This window comes from Chiloscyllium plagiosum, unplaced genomic scaffold (assembly GCF_037043375.1).
Source record: "Chiloscyllium plagiosum isolate Xiang-an unplaced genomic scaffold, Cpla_swu_hap1 HiC_scaffold_19, whole genome shotgun sequence".
NCBI classification, from domain to species: domain Eukaryota; kingdom Metazoa; phylum Chordata; class Chondrichthyes; order Orectolobiformes; family Hemiscylliidae; genus Chiloscyllium; species Chiloscyllium plagiosum.
Window position 1 is genome coordinate 17,457,460 of NW_028270157.1, and position 16,274 is coordinate 17,473,733.

At 41.0% G+C, this 16,274-nt stretch overlaps 1 protein-coding gene across 13 annotated transcripts in view; it reads left to right on the forward strand.

Annotated features, from left to right (window-relative positions):
• The window catches only part of cep290 (centrosomal protein 290), a 155,660-nt gene that overhangs the window by 27,483 nt on the left and 111,903 nt on the right, over nucleotides 1-16,274 (forward strand). For all 13 annotated transcript variants that reach the window (XR_015760383.1, XM_087997062.1, XM_087997057.1 and 10 more), the window contains 5 exons: nucleotides 40-127; nucleotides 1,281-1,387; nucleotides 6,077-6,169; nucleotides 11,158-11,242; nucleotides 13,588-13,730. Coding sequence is in view for 12 of the 13 variants with exons in the window: in XM_087997062.1 (XP_087853188.1) it covers nucleotides 40-127; nucleotides 1,281-1,387; nucleotides 6,077-6,169; nucleotides 11,158-11,242; nucleotides 13,588-13,730 (516 nt within the window). In the remaining variant the exon portion in view is untranslated. The remainder of the gene's footprint in view (nucleotides 1-39; nucleotides 128-1,280; nucleotides 1,388-6,076; nucleotides 6,170-11,157; nucleotides 11,243-13,587; nucleotides 13,731-16,274) is intronic.

Genomic DNA, 16,274 nt, shown 5'->3' on the forward strand with positions numbered 1-16,274 from the left:
ACTTAAAAGTCCAAAAACTTGCAATATTTGTTAATTCAGATTGAACGCCTGGAGGAAGAAAGACTTGTGTTAAAGAGGCAGATTCGTAGGATGGCTCAAGACAAAGGCATGCAAGCAGGTGTGGGAGGTAAGCTTAGCTCCTAGTTTGTGATTTTGCAGTGAACGCAAGGCAAGCATCACTATCAAATAGGAAATTGTTGACTCATGTATTTGCAAATGTGGAGCAAAACAAATAACTACATTGGGGCAAGGTGATATTCATTATAAGCGCCTGTATAAAGAAAATAAGTTAATGAAACTCCCTTCTTCGCAAACTGCACTTTTAAATACTGTAAAATTCTCCTAAACAAGCAGGATTCCCAGAGGGGCTACTTGAAATAACAATGGCAGCCAATTAAGCTGATTATGAATCTAATTACTTCTGATCTTTGTGGGCACGCTAGCATTTTGCCAGTGGTGGAGTGGCCCCTTGCATGCACCAAAGCCACCAGCTCCACATTTCAGCTTTCCCGCAACAGGTGTGGGCAAGAAAGGTTAAACAGTATGCTCCTGTGCAGTTTTTCTGCTCAACTTTGAGATGATAAATTTCTTCTGCCTTCATACCTCCCACACTCAAACGTCACCAATAATTTTAACTTAAGCATGTGCCTCCGAGTGTACCACCATGCTGAGGCCTTCTCTGTCGCTAACCAGCTTCAGCAACTCTCACCTCACCCAGTGAGGTTCCAGAACTGCTGACTCTCTGGCTGACTGGTAGGATTGAGAACTCACCCACTGTCCTAAGGCAGCTGATTAGGGAACAGAAGATGGTGCCATTGCTGCCATTAAATCTGGGAACTGCAGCTTGAGAACTCCATTTGGTCCCAAAGTCAGGGTTCTCACACCATGGGAAAAGCCAGCTCTGCATGCTGCATTGTCAGAAGTTGCATCCTTACAACTGACATGTCAAACAAGACCTCATCTACTTTTTCCAGTGATTCGAATAAACATTGAAGGCCTCTGTAGTTAGACAAAACAGTCATAAAAGTTTAAAATGAATAAAAGCCATTTGCCCCTCTTTCTACAGTTCAAACATAATGAGGCACAGATGTGTAGATTGTAAATCAGCTCTGTTTACCTTTTTGAGTAAATTTCTTAAGTATAATTGAAATACTACTTCATGTATAAAATAGGGTTTGTGAACTTCAATTTAGAATATAGATTGTTTTAGTATCATATTTAATTTGATCAAGGTTAAATCTATAAAATGTCAAGACTGTGCTGTATTATGCTGTACCTAGGAATATCAGCCGAGGACCTGGGGTTGGTGGATCCATTTAATGAGAAGATAAATTCTAGCAAAGAGACAGAACTGTCAAGTTCAGTCAACTTTGAGTTAAACCGCCAGGTAATACAATATGCTTTGTGCTGAAATTATAGCTTTATCAAAATTATCAAAATCATGGAGTAATAATTTTAGGTTACGTTACATCTTTTGTCGTGCTTGAGTTAACATGTAGATTCTGTATGAATGAAATTTACATGTAGCCTGAAATGAATTGTCAGGTCCATTTTACTGATTCTGTCATGGCAGGAGTGAATAGAATTTAATATCCTGACCAGCATAGATGGCAATAAATGGTAAAAAAAATCACTGAATCTGTCCTTTCCCACACAATTTTGCCTGTATATATTCCCCACACTATTGAAACCAAGATCTCTCGGGAGGAACAAGAATGCAATAAAAACACAAAGTTCTGGAAAAACGCTAGCTGGCAGCACCTAAATGGAGAGAAAATTGATCAGAGGATTAAATGATCTGCCAATAGACACCTAACAATCATTACTTGTCAGAATATTTTCTGTTATGAAATCATCTGAGAAAGTCCTTTTTATAATGTAGAATATGTCAGAAACAGTTGGCTAGTATGGACCACGAGTTGTGGTGTAGAAAATCTCCAAGTTCTAATACTATTCTGCAGGGGATTGATGCAACACCGAGTTGCTGGTGCTTCATTGTGCAGGTGTGCATGCAATCCTGTGGTGTCAATGTTCTTCACTTAAACTCCTAATCCCAGGAAGCCACAGGAAGATAATTTCTGAAGGGACAACACACATTGTGTGTAAGCTTGGATAATTATCTGTTTAAAAACTGATTTTTCATTAGCTATGATGACTGGGGCCAACAGATTTATCAAGCAAGTAGATCCATAATAAATTACAATCTGGAAGCAGTTATTTCTTTTTAATATTGAGGAAGGCTTTAAGTTAGATTCACTACAGTATGGAAACAGGCCACTTGGTCCAACAAGTCCACACCGACCCTCCAAAGAGCAACCCACCCAGACCCACCCTTCAACCTCTCTTTAAATCTGACTAATGCATGTAACACTATGAGCAACTTAGCATTGTTAATTCACCTGGCCTGCACATCCTTGAACTATTGGAGCAAACTGGAGTACCCGGAAGAAACCCATGTAGACCCAGGGAGAATGTGCAAACTTCACACAATCAGTCACCTAACATGGAATCGAGCCCTCGTCACTGACGCTGTGAGGCAGCAGTGCTAACCACTGAGTCACTGTGCCACACCTGTATTTGTGTTTTCCTGTATTTGTTTTTGTAGTTGTAGCAGGAATTGCTATGTAATTCCAGTAAAATATGAACAAGTAATTATTTCTGGTTCATTTAAAACACTTTTGTATCTATTTTTCTCTACTGCATCAAAAGTTCTATTAATTTCTAGCTTAAGAATGTTGTTAAGGAATGACCAGAGTGTTGAGAGGAACATGTCAAATAATTTAGAATGCATCTGCTCTGTTTTTATACAGGACAATAGAGATGATTATTTTTATTATGTCAAAGCAAGACAAAGCATTGCTGACATTGATTACTATAAAGATATTGCAGTAAGGAAAATGTCCAGCCAGATTTCAGAGATTCTCCAGAGGTCCATAAGGCAGCCAGGAAGTTCTCGGAGGAGCTCTTTGCGTTGGGAAGAATCAGTAACTTCCCTGACAGAAAGTCAGAATGTTCCCCATCAGACGACAGAATATTTTGTAAAGAAAAAGCCTGTTGATGAGTTAAAAACCAGACAAGCTGAACAACCAGAAACTCCAGCCAGGCCATTGTCATTGCCACCTACTTTGACAAAGCTGTCAGAGCTTACTGTGAATACTGTAGCAGAGTCACTTGAGCAAACAGATATCCCCGTGGCTAGGAATGTTCAGCCAGTGCAGTTGACTGATTCTGAAGAGCCAGCCAAGAACTTTATCAAGAATGGTGACCCATTAGATGACCTCCTAGAGCAGTTAAGGCTAGAACTATCGAGCCTTAAATTACAGGTCAGAATTCTACTAATATAGTACAAATATTTGAACATAATCAGCTTCAGCATCCTGTAATAACACACTAGAACATGAGTTTGCACTTTATTTTTGACTATGAAAGATGGTGTGCTAGTCATGCTCTTAAAGCTGGAATATTTCAGTTACTAATAATGAATTGCCTCCAATTTCCATCTGACTGATTTAGCATAAGTACAAGCTACTGAAGAAATAGTTATAAAAGACCATTTATTGAGAAGGCGTTTCTCAGTTCTTTGGTTTATCCTCCACTGATATTGTTCTTGCCCTTTAACCCCAATGGTGTTTCTAATTTAGAGTCTTTGTCACTTGTGTTTCACAAACATATGAAACAGGAGCAGGAATAGTCATTTCGGCTTATCTGTTTGTGATTTAAATTATACATTGCCATTTCTAGCAACCCCTTCCAATAATGTTTGATTCCTTTGGCTAATGAGAATCTATCTAGCCCCACTTTAAAAGATCCAAACATTTCCTGCTTCCACTACCTGCTGAGGCAGAGAATTCCAAAGTTGTACAAAGCTCAGAGAAAAAGCTTCTCCTCATTGTTGTCCTAGGATGGCCCCTAATTTTAAAACAGTGTCCCCTAGTTCTGGACTCCCCCAGAAGAGGAAATATCCTTTCTACGTCCATCTTATTAAGATCTTTCACTATCTCATAAAGTTAAATCAAGTCACCCCTCACCCAGTCTGAAAATTAAACTTCATAAGACAATTCACTCATTTCAGTATCTTGAAACTGCCTCTGATGCATTTACATCCTTTCCTAAATAAGGAGACTAAAGTTGCACACTGTATTCATGATACAAAAAAAACAAAGTACTGTGGATGCTGGAAATCTGAAATAAGAACAGAAAATACTTGAGAAAATACCACAGCGCTAGGAGCATCTGTGGTGAGAGATACAGAAACATTTCAATCCAACATAACTATTCCTGAGATCCTATTGGACTCGAAACATTAACTCTGTTTCTCTCCACAGATGCTACCAGACGTATAGAGTTTCTACAACACTTTTTAATCATTGTACTTAAGATGTGGTCTCACTAATTCCCTTTCTAACTGAGGCATAACATCCTTAATCATTCAGTTCCACTCAGTAGAAGCCTCTTACCTCACCATAGTTAAAAGATGATTAAAATAGCTTAGAATGCACAGTAGAAACAGAAACCTTTTTTTGTTTAATTGGTTCCAGTAATGCCCTTAGGACCTCATACCTACCCTCGTCAACTTGCCCGATCAGTATATTATTCAATTACTTTCTCCCTTGTGTGCTTATCTAGCTATTTGCTTCAACTGCACCCTGTATCACCACATTGTTGAGATCATAGAATCCTACAGTGTAGAAGCAGGCCCATTGAGTCCACACTGATCCTCCGAAAGAGCATTCCACCCAAACCCAACCCTCTACCATGTCCCTGTAACCCTGCTTTCCGCAGCTAATCCACCTAACCTACAAATCCATGGACGCTATTGGCAATTTAATGTGGCCAATCCACCTAACCTACACATCTTTGGACTATGGGAGGAAGCTGAAGCACCCGGAAGGAACCCATACAGACACTGGGAGAATGTGCAAACTCTCGAGAGTGGAATCAAACCTGGATCCCTGGTGCTGTGAAGCAGCTAACCACTGACCAACCATGCCATCCCTTGTGGTAGCAAGTTCTGTATTCTGAATTCTGGATGAAGGATCTTCGACAGTGTTCCCTAGTAGATTTATTAGTCACTATCCTACATTAATAAGAGAGGCAAATGGCATAGTGGGATTACCGCTTGGCTATTAATCCAGAGACCCAAGTGATGTTCTGGGGACCCGGGTTCAAATCCCACCACGGCAAATGGTGTAATTTGAACTCAATACTCTCTAGAAGTAAGAGTCTAATGATGACTGTGAATCCATTATCAATTGTCGGAAAAACCTATCTGGCTCACTAATGTCCTTTAGGAAAGGAAACTGCTATCCTTACCTGGTCTGGCCTACATGTGACTGAAGATCCACAGCAATATGGTTGACTCTTAACTGCCCTCTGGGCAATTAGGAATGGGCAATAAATGCTGATCTGCACAGTGACACCCTCATCCCATGAATGAATAAAAAAAAGTTAATAGCTTCCAGGTCTTCTTCACAATTGGAAAAACTCTTAGCTGTGTCTATTCATCATAATTTTAAGTACCTCTATTTGATTATATTGTCACCTCTTCTGTAGAGAAAGAAGTTCAATCTTTCATGCTGAGTATAGCCTCTCAGTTCCAGTACCACTTTTATGAACCATTTTCACACTACTTTCAGTGCCTCAAAATCATTTCCATTACACAGAGGCCAAAAGTACGAATCAAGTATTGACGATAATATGACGCAATTTTGCTGCTTTACAATTCTAGACCTCTAGAAGGTTTTCTCTGCATACTACTGTCTAAAAAAAAGTATACAACCATTATATCCCTTTGCTTAATATTATTTTAACTGTTATTTTTTAAGCAATATATATTCCTTTTGTTTTATATTTGCCTGCAGTGAAATTCCATAATCCACTGTTGTAAATTCTATGCAGCATGGGATTATGATGGGAACCGCATGACTTTCACAGAGCAAGCTATTTTGAAAGTGAACTCGCCCTAGTGTATGAGGTGGGAAAATAGGAAGACTTCCAAATAAAAAAAGCTGAAGCTAACATTGAAATGTGATTAAGTCTCTCAGAGTATTCTGACTAAGTCAATGCATCTCTTTAGAATCGTCAAATCCGGGGGGAGTTACTGAACAAAGAAGGAGCATACCAGAACGCAGAATTTGAACTCGCCAAGCTCAACAGGCAAATAATGCAGGTAGCACAAAATAGCTTTGCAGGCTTATTGGGATTGTAATATAGATTTCCCTCCCCCCCCCCAAACAGTCAACGGGAAATTGAGAAACAAATTTGTAAGGAGATCTCAGTTATCTGGAAGAATAATAGAGTGGTTATGATGTAGGGAATTTTAACTTTCCTAACATAGACTGGGAATGCCATAGTGTTAAAGGTTTAGATAGAAGATTTTGTTAAGCATGTACAAGAAAATGTTCTGATTCAGTATGTGGGTGTACCAACTAGAGAAGGTGCAAACCTTGTCCTACTCCTGGGAAATAAGGCAAGGCAGGTGACTAAGGTGTCAGTGGAGAAGCACTTTGGGGTCAGCGACCATAATTCTATTAGTCTTAAATTAGTGATGGAAAAGGATAGACCAGATCTAAAAGTTGAAATTCTAAATTGGAGGAAGTCTAATTTTGATGGTATTAGACAAGAACTTAGAAAAGTTGATTTTGCAGGTAAAGGGATGGCTGGAAAATGGAAATACTTCAGAAATGAGATAATGAGAGTCCAGAGACAGTGTATTCCTATTAGTTTGAAAGGAAAGGTTGGTAGGTGTAAGGAATGCTGGATGACGAGAGAAATTGAGGTTTTTATTAAGAAAAAGAAGGAAGCATATGTTAGAGCTAGACAGCAGAGATCAATGGAATCCTTAGTGTATGAAGGCAGTAGGAGTATACTTAAGAGGGAAATCAGGAGATAAAAAGGGAATGTGAGATTACTTTGGCAAATAGGGTTAAGGAGAATCCAAAGGGATTTTTATAAATACATTAAGGACAAAAGGGTAACTAGGGAGAGAATAGGGCCCCTCAAAGATCAGCAAGGTGGCCTTTGTGTGGAACCACAGGAGATGGGGGAGATACTAAATGTGTATTTTGCATCAGTATTTACTATGGAGAAGGACATGGAAGATAAAGAATGTGGGGAATAGATGGTGACATCTTGAAAATATCCACATTACAGAGGAGGAGGTGCTGGATATCTTAAAATGCATAGAAGTGAATAAATCCCAAGGAACTGATCAGGTGTACCTTAGAACTTTGTGGAAATGATTGCTGGATCCCTTGCTGAGATATTTGTATTATCGATAGTCACAGGTGAGGTGCCGGAAGACTGGAAATTGGCTAACATGGTGCCACTATTTAAGAAAGGTGGTAAGGAAAAACCAGGGAACTATGGACCAATGAGCCTAATATCAATGGTGAACAAGTTGTTTGAGGGAATCCTCAGGGACAGGACTTGCATGCATTTGGAAAGGCAAGTACTGATTAGAGATAGTCAGCATGGCTTTGTGCATGGTAAATCATGTCTCACGAACTTGATTGAGTTTTTTGAAGAAGTAACAGAAAGGATTGATGAGGACAGAGAGGTGGACGTGACCTATATGGACTTCAGTAAGGCATTCAACAAGGTTCCCCATGGGAGACTGGTTCGCAAGGTTAGATCTCATGGAATACAGGGAGAACTAGCCATTTGGATACAGAACTGGCTCAAAGGTAGAAGACAGAGGGTGGTGATGGAGGGTTGCTTTTCAGACTGGAGGACTGTGACCAATGGTGTGCCACAAGGATCAGTGCTGGGTTTGCTACTTTTCGTCAATTGTATAAATGATGTGAATATGAACATGGGAGATATAGTTAGTATGTTTGCAGATGACACCAAAATTGGAGGTGTAGTGGACAGTAAAGAAGGTTACCTCAGAGTTCAATGGGATCTTGATCAGATGGGCCAATGGGCTGAGGAGTGGCAGATGGAATTTAATTTAGATAAATGTGAGGTGCTGCATTTTGGAAAGGCAAATCAGAGCAGAATTTATACACTTAATAGTGGGGTCCTGGGGAGTGTTGCTGAACCAAGAGACCTTGACGCTCCCTCACCGGCTATTGATTAATTCTTCACCGAAGTGCCTCATCCCACTACTGATACTGGAGGGATTTGCTATCCAGTGGTGTGAATGCAGCCACTTGGCAGAGCAGGAAGGTGTTGATGCAGAATGATAGGGTCTCTAAATCAAAGGCATTTGGTGCCTTTTTTACACACAGCAATTGAATGGGTGGGGGCCAACCTGGAACGCCCCCCCTCCCCTCCCCCAATCCAACAATATCCTTCCTGCCATTATCTGCCAGTACTTGGGCCCTTGATATTCCTGAACTTGGATCACTGCAGTATTAGTAAAAGCTACCACCTCCCTTGTGATGCTATGGGGCAATGAGTAGTTGCCTGCCTCTGATTGGGATTTAATTTGGCGACCCTTCCAGAAAGGAGAGAGCATGTGGTCTGGCAAATGAAATCCCTATCACTTGCATTGAATGAGGTAAGGGAGACTTGTCCTGAGAATGTTATAAAAAGATTTAAAGGTAACAGGGGAACTAAATATGAAATTAATATATTGTGCTTCTGCCAGTGCCTACCTTCCTAATTGATAAAGTATACATAGAAAATTTCATTTTTGTGAATGATCAGTTCTGACTGCATTTATGCTAGCTCCCTGGAATAGCTGTGTTGGACTGCAGCAGATTCATCAGGAGCCTCTCTTCTGTCCCACCCACCCATCTACCATTTCTGAGGATTTTTGATCAGAGCTGATGCGGATGTGTCTATCCAAATTAGATTACAATGCAATATAATGTTTGATCAGATCTAGAATTTAAAGATTGGCATGGTGAGCAATCAGCAACAGCAGAGCTGTACTCGAACTCTATTTACAATATCCTGGCTCCACACTTTACTAAAACCATCAATCCAGGGGATCAAGCATGGTTCAATAAAATAATAGAGGCGATCATACCTAGAGCAGCACAGTGCTTTCTTACAAATGAGACACCAACCTCAAAAGTGACAGAACTACTTGCCTGCCAAACAGCATAAGCAGCGATTGATTGGGCTAAGAGATTCCACAACTAATGGATCAGATCCAAGCTCTACAGTCCTGCCACATCCAGTCATCAAACATGGTGGATAATTAAACAATTCTCTACAAGAGAGACTGCACAGCTGTTCCAATCTTCAGTGATGACGGAACCCAACACATCAGTGCAGAAGAACAGGCTGAAACATTTGCAACAGTTTTCAACCAGAGTGCTGAGTGGTAGATCCAGATGCCAATCTTCAACCAAAATAATTCACTCCATGTGCTATCAATGGCTAAAGGCACTGATCCTGCAAAGGAGAATTATGGAATATTGCCCAACTATGTCTTTTATGTTTAATAAACAGGACAAATCTGAACCAGCTATTTACCACCCCATCAACACTGCAATCAAGCAGCACTGGTTTAGGAATATTCTGCTCAGTGATGCTCCGTTTGGGTTTTACCAGACCCACTCAGCTCCTGACTTTGTTACACCCTCAGTTCACATATGAACAAATGAGCTGAATTCCACACGGCAAGTGAGAATGACTGCCCTTGACGTCAAGGTAACATTTGATGGAGTAGTATCAAGGAGCCCTAACAAAACTGGAGTCACTGAGAATCCAAGGAAACTCTCACTGTTTGGATTCATGCCAAGCACAAAGGAAGATACTTGCTAGAGATCAGTCATCTCAGTTTTGGGACATCTTATAGGAGCTTTTCATCTGTTTCATCAATGTTTTTCATTTCATCATCGGCAAGAGTAGGGATATTTGCTAATTATTGCAAAATATTCACAACTCCTCAGCTGCTGAAGCAGTTTGCATCCAGATCCAGCAAGGCATGGGCAATATCAAGGATGGGGCTAAGAAATGATGAGTAACGTTCCTGCTACGTAAGTGCCAGGCAATCTTCAAAAAGAGTGAATTGAGTTATTCTGCCTTGATATTCAATGGCTTCATCATATATGAATTCTTCACTATCAACGTCCATGGGATAACCATTGACCCAAAACTGAACTGGATGAACCATATAAATACTGTGGCTGTAAGGTCAAGTCAGAAGCCAGGAATCCTGCAGTGAATAACTCACTTCCCAACTCTCTAAAGTCTGTCCATCATCAATGAGGTATAATTCAAGAGTGTGTTCCATCTACATGGATGTATTTCAGAAGTTCATCATGGTTGTTAGACAGCACTTTCCAAACCCATGACTGTGATCATCTTGAAGGATAAAGGCAGCAGATACGTGGGAATATCACTACATACAGGTTCCCTTCTAGGCCACGTGACATCCCAACATGAAAATATATTGCTGTTCCTTCAGTATTGCTATGTCAGAATCTTTGACCGTCCTTCCTAATAATACTGTGGGTGCATCTGCACCAAATGAAATACAGTAGTTTAAGAATGCAACTCATCAGCACCTTCTCAAGACCAACTAGTGATGGGCAATAAATGCTGGCCCAGCAATGACATCCAAATCACATGAATATATACTTTTAAAAGTGATTGATACATATCATCCGGCATGTTTCCTGTCATTTACACCGAGCGGGACTGTAAACAAGGAGCGATGGGATCTTTTATGATTTGAAGTGCTCCAGCAGTGTGAAGCAGATATCAGCTGGAACAAAAACAAAAATTCTCTGACTTGGTTATGTCACAGTTGTGTCAGGCCCATTTGGAATCTGATCAGTGAACTGGTGATGCCAATTAATCACAATATAGTCATCTGATTAGTGCATTATTTCTTTTGATGTTTAACCCATTAATCAGGGAAGTTAGAAGGAGAAATGGCAGTGGAGCAAAAAACGGACACAGGGAGGGAAAGCCTGAGAGAAGGGGGTATTGCCTGAGAATGAGGTGCAGATGGATTCCGACATGCCTTAAAAAGTCAATTTGATAATTATTTGAATAGAAAAGAAATGCAGGACTATGGGGACATTGTGAGGGGAGTTGAGACGAGCTGAATTGCTCTTACAGAGAGCTGACAGGAACATGAAGGGCTGAATGGCCTCTTGGGCCTTAAGTATCCATGATCCCAAGGTTCTAAAGGGAAGTGATAAGTATGTATGCAATTCTCAGATGGTGAATTATATTTGCAATTTTTTTTAGAATGAATATATTTCAAGAGAATTGGAAGTAAAGGAAAAAGAACTGGAAAAAACAAGGACCGAAATTGCTCAACTACAGGCCAAATGTAAGTCTTTTCAAAATAAAACTTTAAAATTGTTTTGTCAAATCTGTATATGAAGAGCAGTTTAGATAAAAAAGTTATTAAACTGGAAAGAGTCCAGAAGAAATTTACAAGGATGTTGCCAGGACTCAATGGCCTGAGATATAGGGTGAGGTTGGACAAGCTAGGACGTTTTTCTTTAGAGTGTAGGAGACTGAGGGAGGATCATATGGAGGTATGTAAGATCATGAGAAGCTTGGATAGGATGAATGCACTCAGTCTTTTACCCAGTGTTGGGGAATTGAGGACTAGGGGGCATCAGTTTAAGGATAGCGGGGAAAAGATAGAAGGGAACCTGAGGGGCAACGTTTTTACACAGAGAGTAGTACTCATATGGAATGAGCTGCCAGCAGAAGTGGTTGAGGTGGGTATATTAACAACATTTAAACAGCATGCAATAGATAGAGCTAAATGATCCCCTAACAAGTTGGTCAGACCTAAGGTCTGCAGTATTGTCACTTCTGTTTGCAAATAGTGGAAGGCAAGTGAACAAATAACAGGAGTTGGAGTTGAATATGTTCCCATCCTCAACATTCCAGCAATAGTACTAAAGGACAAGTACATGGATAGGAAAGGATTAGAAAGATATGGGCCAAGTGCAGGAAAATGGGGGTAGCGTGGACAGACAGTTTGGTTGGCATGGACCAGTCTGGGCCGAAGGACTTGTCTCTGTGCTGTAAGACTCTATGATCGTGGTTGCTGTAAATCAGAGATGAAACTACAAATTGCTAGAAGAGCTTAGCAGGTCTGGTAGCATCTGTGGAGAGAAATCAGTTATGAGGGAGGGTCGCTTGACCCAAAATGTTAACTTTGATTTCTGTTCACAGGTGCTACCGGACCTGCTGAGTTTTTCCAACAATTCCTATTTTTGTCTGTGGCTTGGAACTGTATTGCCATTCCTTCAGTGTCATTGGGTCATATTTCTGGAACTCCCTCCCTAACACATTGTGGGTCTACTACAGCTCATGGACTACAGTTATTTAAGAAGGTAGCTCACCGCCACCTTCTCAAGCGCAACTGGGACGAGCAATGAAGTGCTGGCTCAGCCCCCAACACCAACATCCCATTAGTGAATATTTACAAAAGACTGGTTGGGCAATAATTGGCTTAGTTGAATTTGTCTTGCATTTTGTGCACAAGTCATGCCTGAACAATTTTCTACACTATCAGGTAGATGCAAGCTCTGCAGCTGCATTGGAGCAATCTGGTTAGAGGCACAGAGTTCTGGAGCACGTCCTTTAGTACTATTGCTGGAATGTTGAGGATGGGAACATATTCAACTCCAACTCCTGTTATTTGTTCACTTGCCTTCCACTATTTGCAAATAGAAGTGGCAGTACTGCAGACCTTAGGTCTGACCAACTTGTTAGGGGATCATTTAGCTCTCTCTATTGCATGCTGCTTCTACTGTTTGGTCCCATGTTTCAGTTTCACCAGATTGACACCGCATTTTTTTTTTTACATATCTGGTACTGCTGTTGGAATGCTCTCCTGCAATATTCATTGAACTGGGATTGATCTCCCAGCCTGCTGGCTGAAGCCCTCAGTGGCACCTTCATTACTTTTATCTGTTGATTTGGCTCTTCCAATGCACTTCTGTTTAGACTCTGATGTTCTAGATTAGATTAGATTAGATTAGATTAGATTAGATTAGATTAGATTAGAATTGAACCCAGGTCTCTGGCGTTGTGAGGCAGCAGTGCTAACCACTGTGCCACCGTGTCGCCCACCATTCTACTTTCCCAAAACTTCGCATCATCCAAGATTTTGCAGTTTGTGTTTTAATTCATACCGAGTCAATTCCCTATCACTGCAATTAATTGGCTCCTGATCAAAGAATGGCTGGATTTGAAAATTCACATTCTTTTTTTAAAAATCCCTCCATGGCATTGCCCTTCCCCATTTTTGTAACCTGCTCTAATCCTGCAACCAATACCTGCATTCCTCTAAGTCCTCATCAGCATTCCCAGTTAGAACTGCTGCACCTTTAGTGCTGGTACTTTTGGTTCTCTTGGCCCTAGACTCCAGAATTCCCTTCCTACCTCTCTGCCTGTCCACCTCATCTTCCTGCTTTTAAGAGATTGGCCATCTGACCAAGTATTTCCACTGTGGCTTGATGTCATATTTTGTCTTATCATGTCCCTGTGAAGCACCTTGGAATGTTTCATTATATTAAAGATACTAAATGAGTTGTGATATACTTGATATACTTTGCACTTTTAATATGTTTTTTTTTCACTGAGTTAAATCTGACGACTGTAGTTCCTTTACTAATCTTTACTAATCTGAGGAATATTGGTTGGTTACAGTAAAAGAACTGATGGAAGAGAATCAGCAATTTGAAAGTGGTATGAAAGATATTTTACATGCCATAAAGAATACTCAAGTTGAAGGCATTTCAAAAGGAGGGGAAGAAATCCTTAAGATAGAAAGTCTGGAGAAACTAGTTACTGTAAGTATCATCACTTTTTCTCGTTCTAATTTCTGTCGTAGAACAGTATTGTCATTCCTTCACGATCTCTGGGTCAAGATTCTGAAACTATCTATCTTATTGCACATTGAGTGTACCTCACTGCATGGACTGCAGCTGTTCAAGTTAGTGACTCACCACCACCTTGTCAATGGCAGTTAGGGATGGATAATAAATACTGGCCTCGCCATTGGTAGGAGAGACTAGAACCTTAGAGTAAAGGGTAAGATCTTTTAGAACGGAGATGAGGAGAAACTTCTTCAGCCAGAGGGTGGTGAATCTATGGAATTCATTGCCACTGAAGGCTGTGGGGGCCAAGTCATTGAGGGCATTTAAGACTGAGATAGATACGTTCTTGATTATCAAGGGTTACGGGGAGAAAGCGGAAGAATGGGGTTGAAAAACCTATCAGCCATGATTGAATGGTGGAGCAGACTCAATGGGCTGAATGGCCTGATTTCTGCTCCTATATCTTATGGTCTGCATCCCTGAAAAAAATAACGAAAATAATAAACTGTTTAGTGAACCAATCTAATAAACCATTCTGAGCACTTTGTGTGCTGACTCTTGGAGGCCATTTCTTCCATGAAAGCAGCTCTGTACTATAATTCTGAGAGCCAAGAATTGGTTCATTACATCAAACATAGAACAGTACGGCACAGTACAGGCTCTTCGGCACTCGAAGTTGTGCCGACCTTTTATCCTACTCTAAGATCAAACTAACTTGCATACCCTTCATTTTGCCATCTTCCATGTGCCTAGCCAAGAGTTACTTTAATGTCCTTAATGTATGTGACTCCACTACCACTGCTGGCAGTGCATTCCACGCACTCACCACTTCTGTGTAAAGAACTCCCCTAAACCTTCCTTCGGTCACCTTAAAATTATGCCCCCTGATGATAGCCATTTCCACCCTGGGAAAAAGTCTCTGGCTATCCATCCTGTCAATGCCTCTCATCATCTTGTACACTTCTATCAAGTCACACCTCATCCTTCTTCGCTGCAATGAGAAAAATCCTAGCTCCTTCAACCTTTCTTCATAAGACACACCTTCCAGCCCTGGCAGCATCCTGGTAAATCTCCTCTGCACCCTCTATAAAGTTTCTAAATCCTTCTCATAATGAGACAACCAGAACTGAACACAATATTCCAAGTGTTCTAACCAGGGCTTTGTAGAGCTGCAGAATAACCTTGTGGCTCTTAAATTCAATCCCCTTGCTAATGAAAGCCAACACACCTAACGTCTTCTTAACAAGCCTAGCAACTTGGGTGGCAACCTTAGCCTGTTTCACGCTGTGCTCACAAACAACAAGGTCCCTCTCACTAGTGAATATTGAATCAGAGTTTTCATAAAGGACCTCCCCCACCACGTCCGACTGCAGGCACAAGTTCCCTCCACTATCCCTGATCAGCCCTACCCTCACTCTGGCCATTCTCTTGTTCTTCAATATGTGTAGAATGCCTTGGGGTTTTCCTTAATCCTACCCACCAAGGCTTTTTCATGCCCCCCTTCTCGCTCTCCTAAGTCCATTCTTCCATTCCTTCCTGGCTATCTTGTAACCGTCTAGAGCCCTGTCTGATCCTTGCTTCCTCAACCTTATGTAATGTTCCTTCTTCCTCTTGACTAGATGTTCCACATCACTTGTCATCCAAGGTTCCTTCCTTCACCCTACCATCCCTTCCTTGCCCCAGTGGGACAAACCTATCCAGCACGCGCAGCAAGTGCTCCCTAAACAACTCCACATTTCTGTCATGCATTTCCCTGAGAACATCAGTTCCCAATTTATGTTCCATAGTTCCTGCCTAATAGCATTGTAATTCCCCCTCCCCAATTATATACTTTTCCCTCTTCATGAGTGTAGCAAAGGTCAGGGAGTTGTGATCACTGTCATCGAAATGCTCTCCCACTGAGAGATCTGACGCCTGATCTGGTTCGTTGCCAAGTACCAAATCCAATATGGCCTCGTCTCTAGTCGGCCTATCTACATATTGAGTCAGGAATCGTTTGTAGACACACCTGACAAAATCTGCTCCATCCAACTATTTGTACTAACTAGGTTCCAATCAATATTAGGGAACTTGAAGTCACCCATGACAACACCCTGTTACTTCTGAACCTTTCCATAATCAGCCCGCCAATCTGCTCCTCTGTGTCTCTGTTGCTATTATTTGCGTCCTATGTTTTGTTTTGTGAAGTAAATGAGAATTTTCAACCAAATAATGTAAGTGTGAATAGGTACAGCAAGAGGAATGCATTTTTTTTAAGAACAATGCAAGGTGCTAGTCGACCTCCTTAGTTCCTATTGTATCTCTCACGACATTGCTCACTGGTAGTCCACATTCCTGAGTCCCGCAGCTTCCAGGTTGGCTTGAAATGTGATCTTAATTCCTGTTGGCTGTCGGATACAACCGGACTATCCCTTGCTTTTAGATGTTGTGATGGAGATTCAAACTTAATAATCAAGGTCACTCTCACTCTTGCACTTTGTATCTCTTCTATTCCATCTATCTGTGACTCCTCCTCTC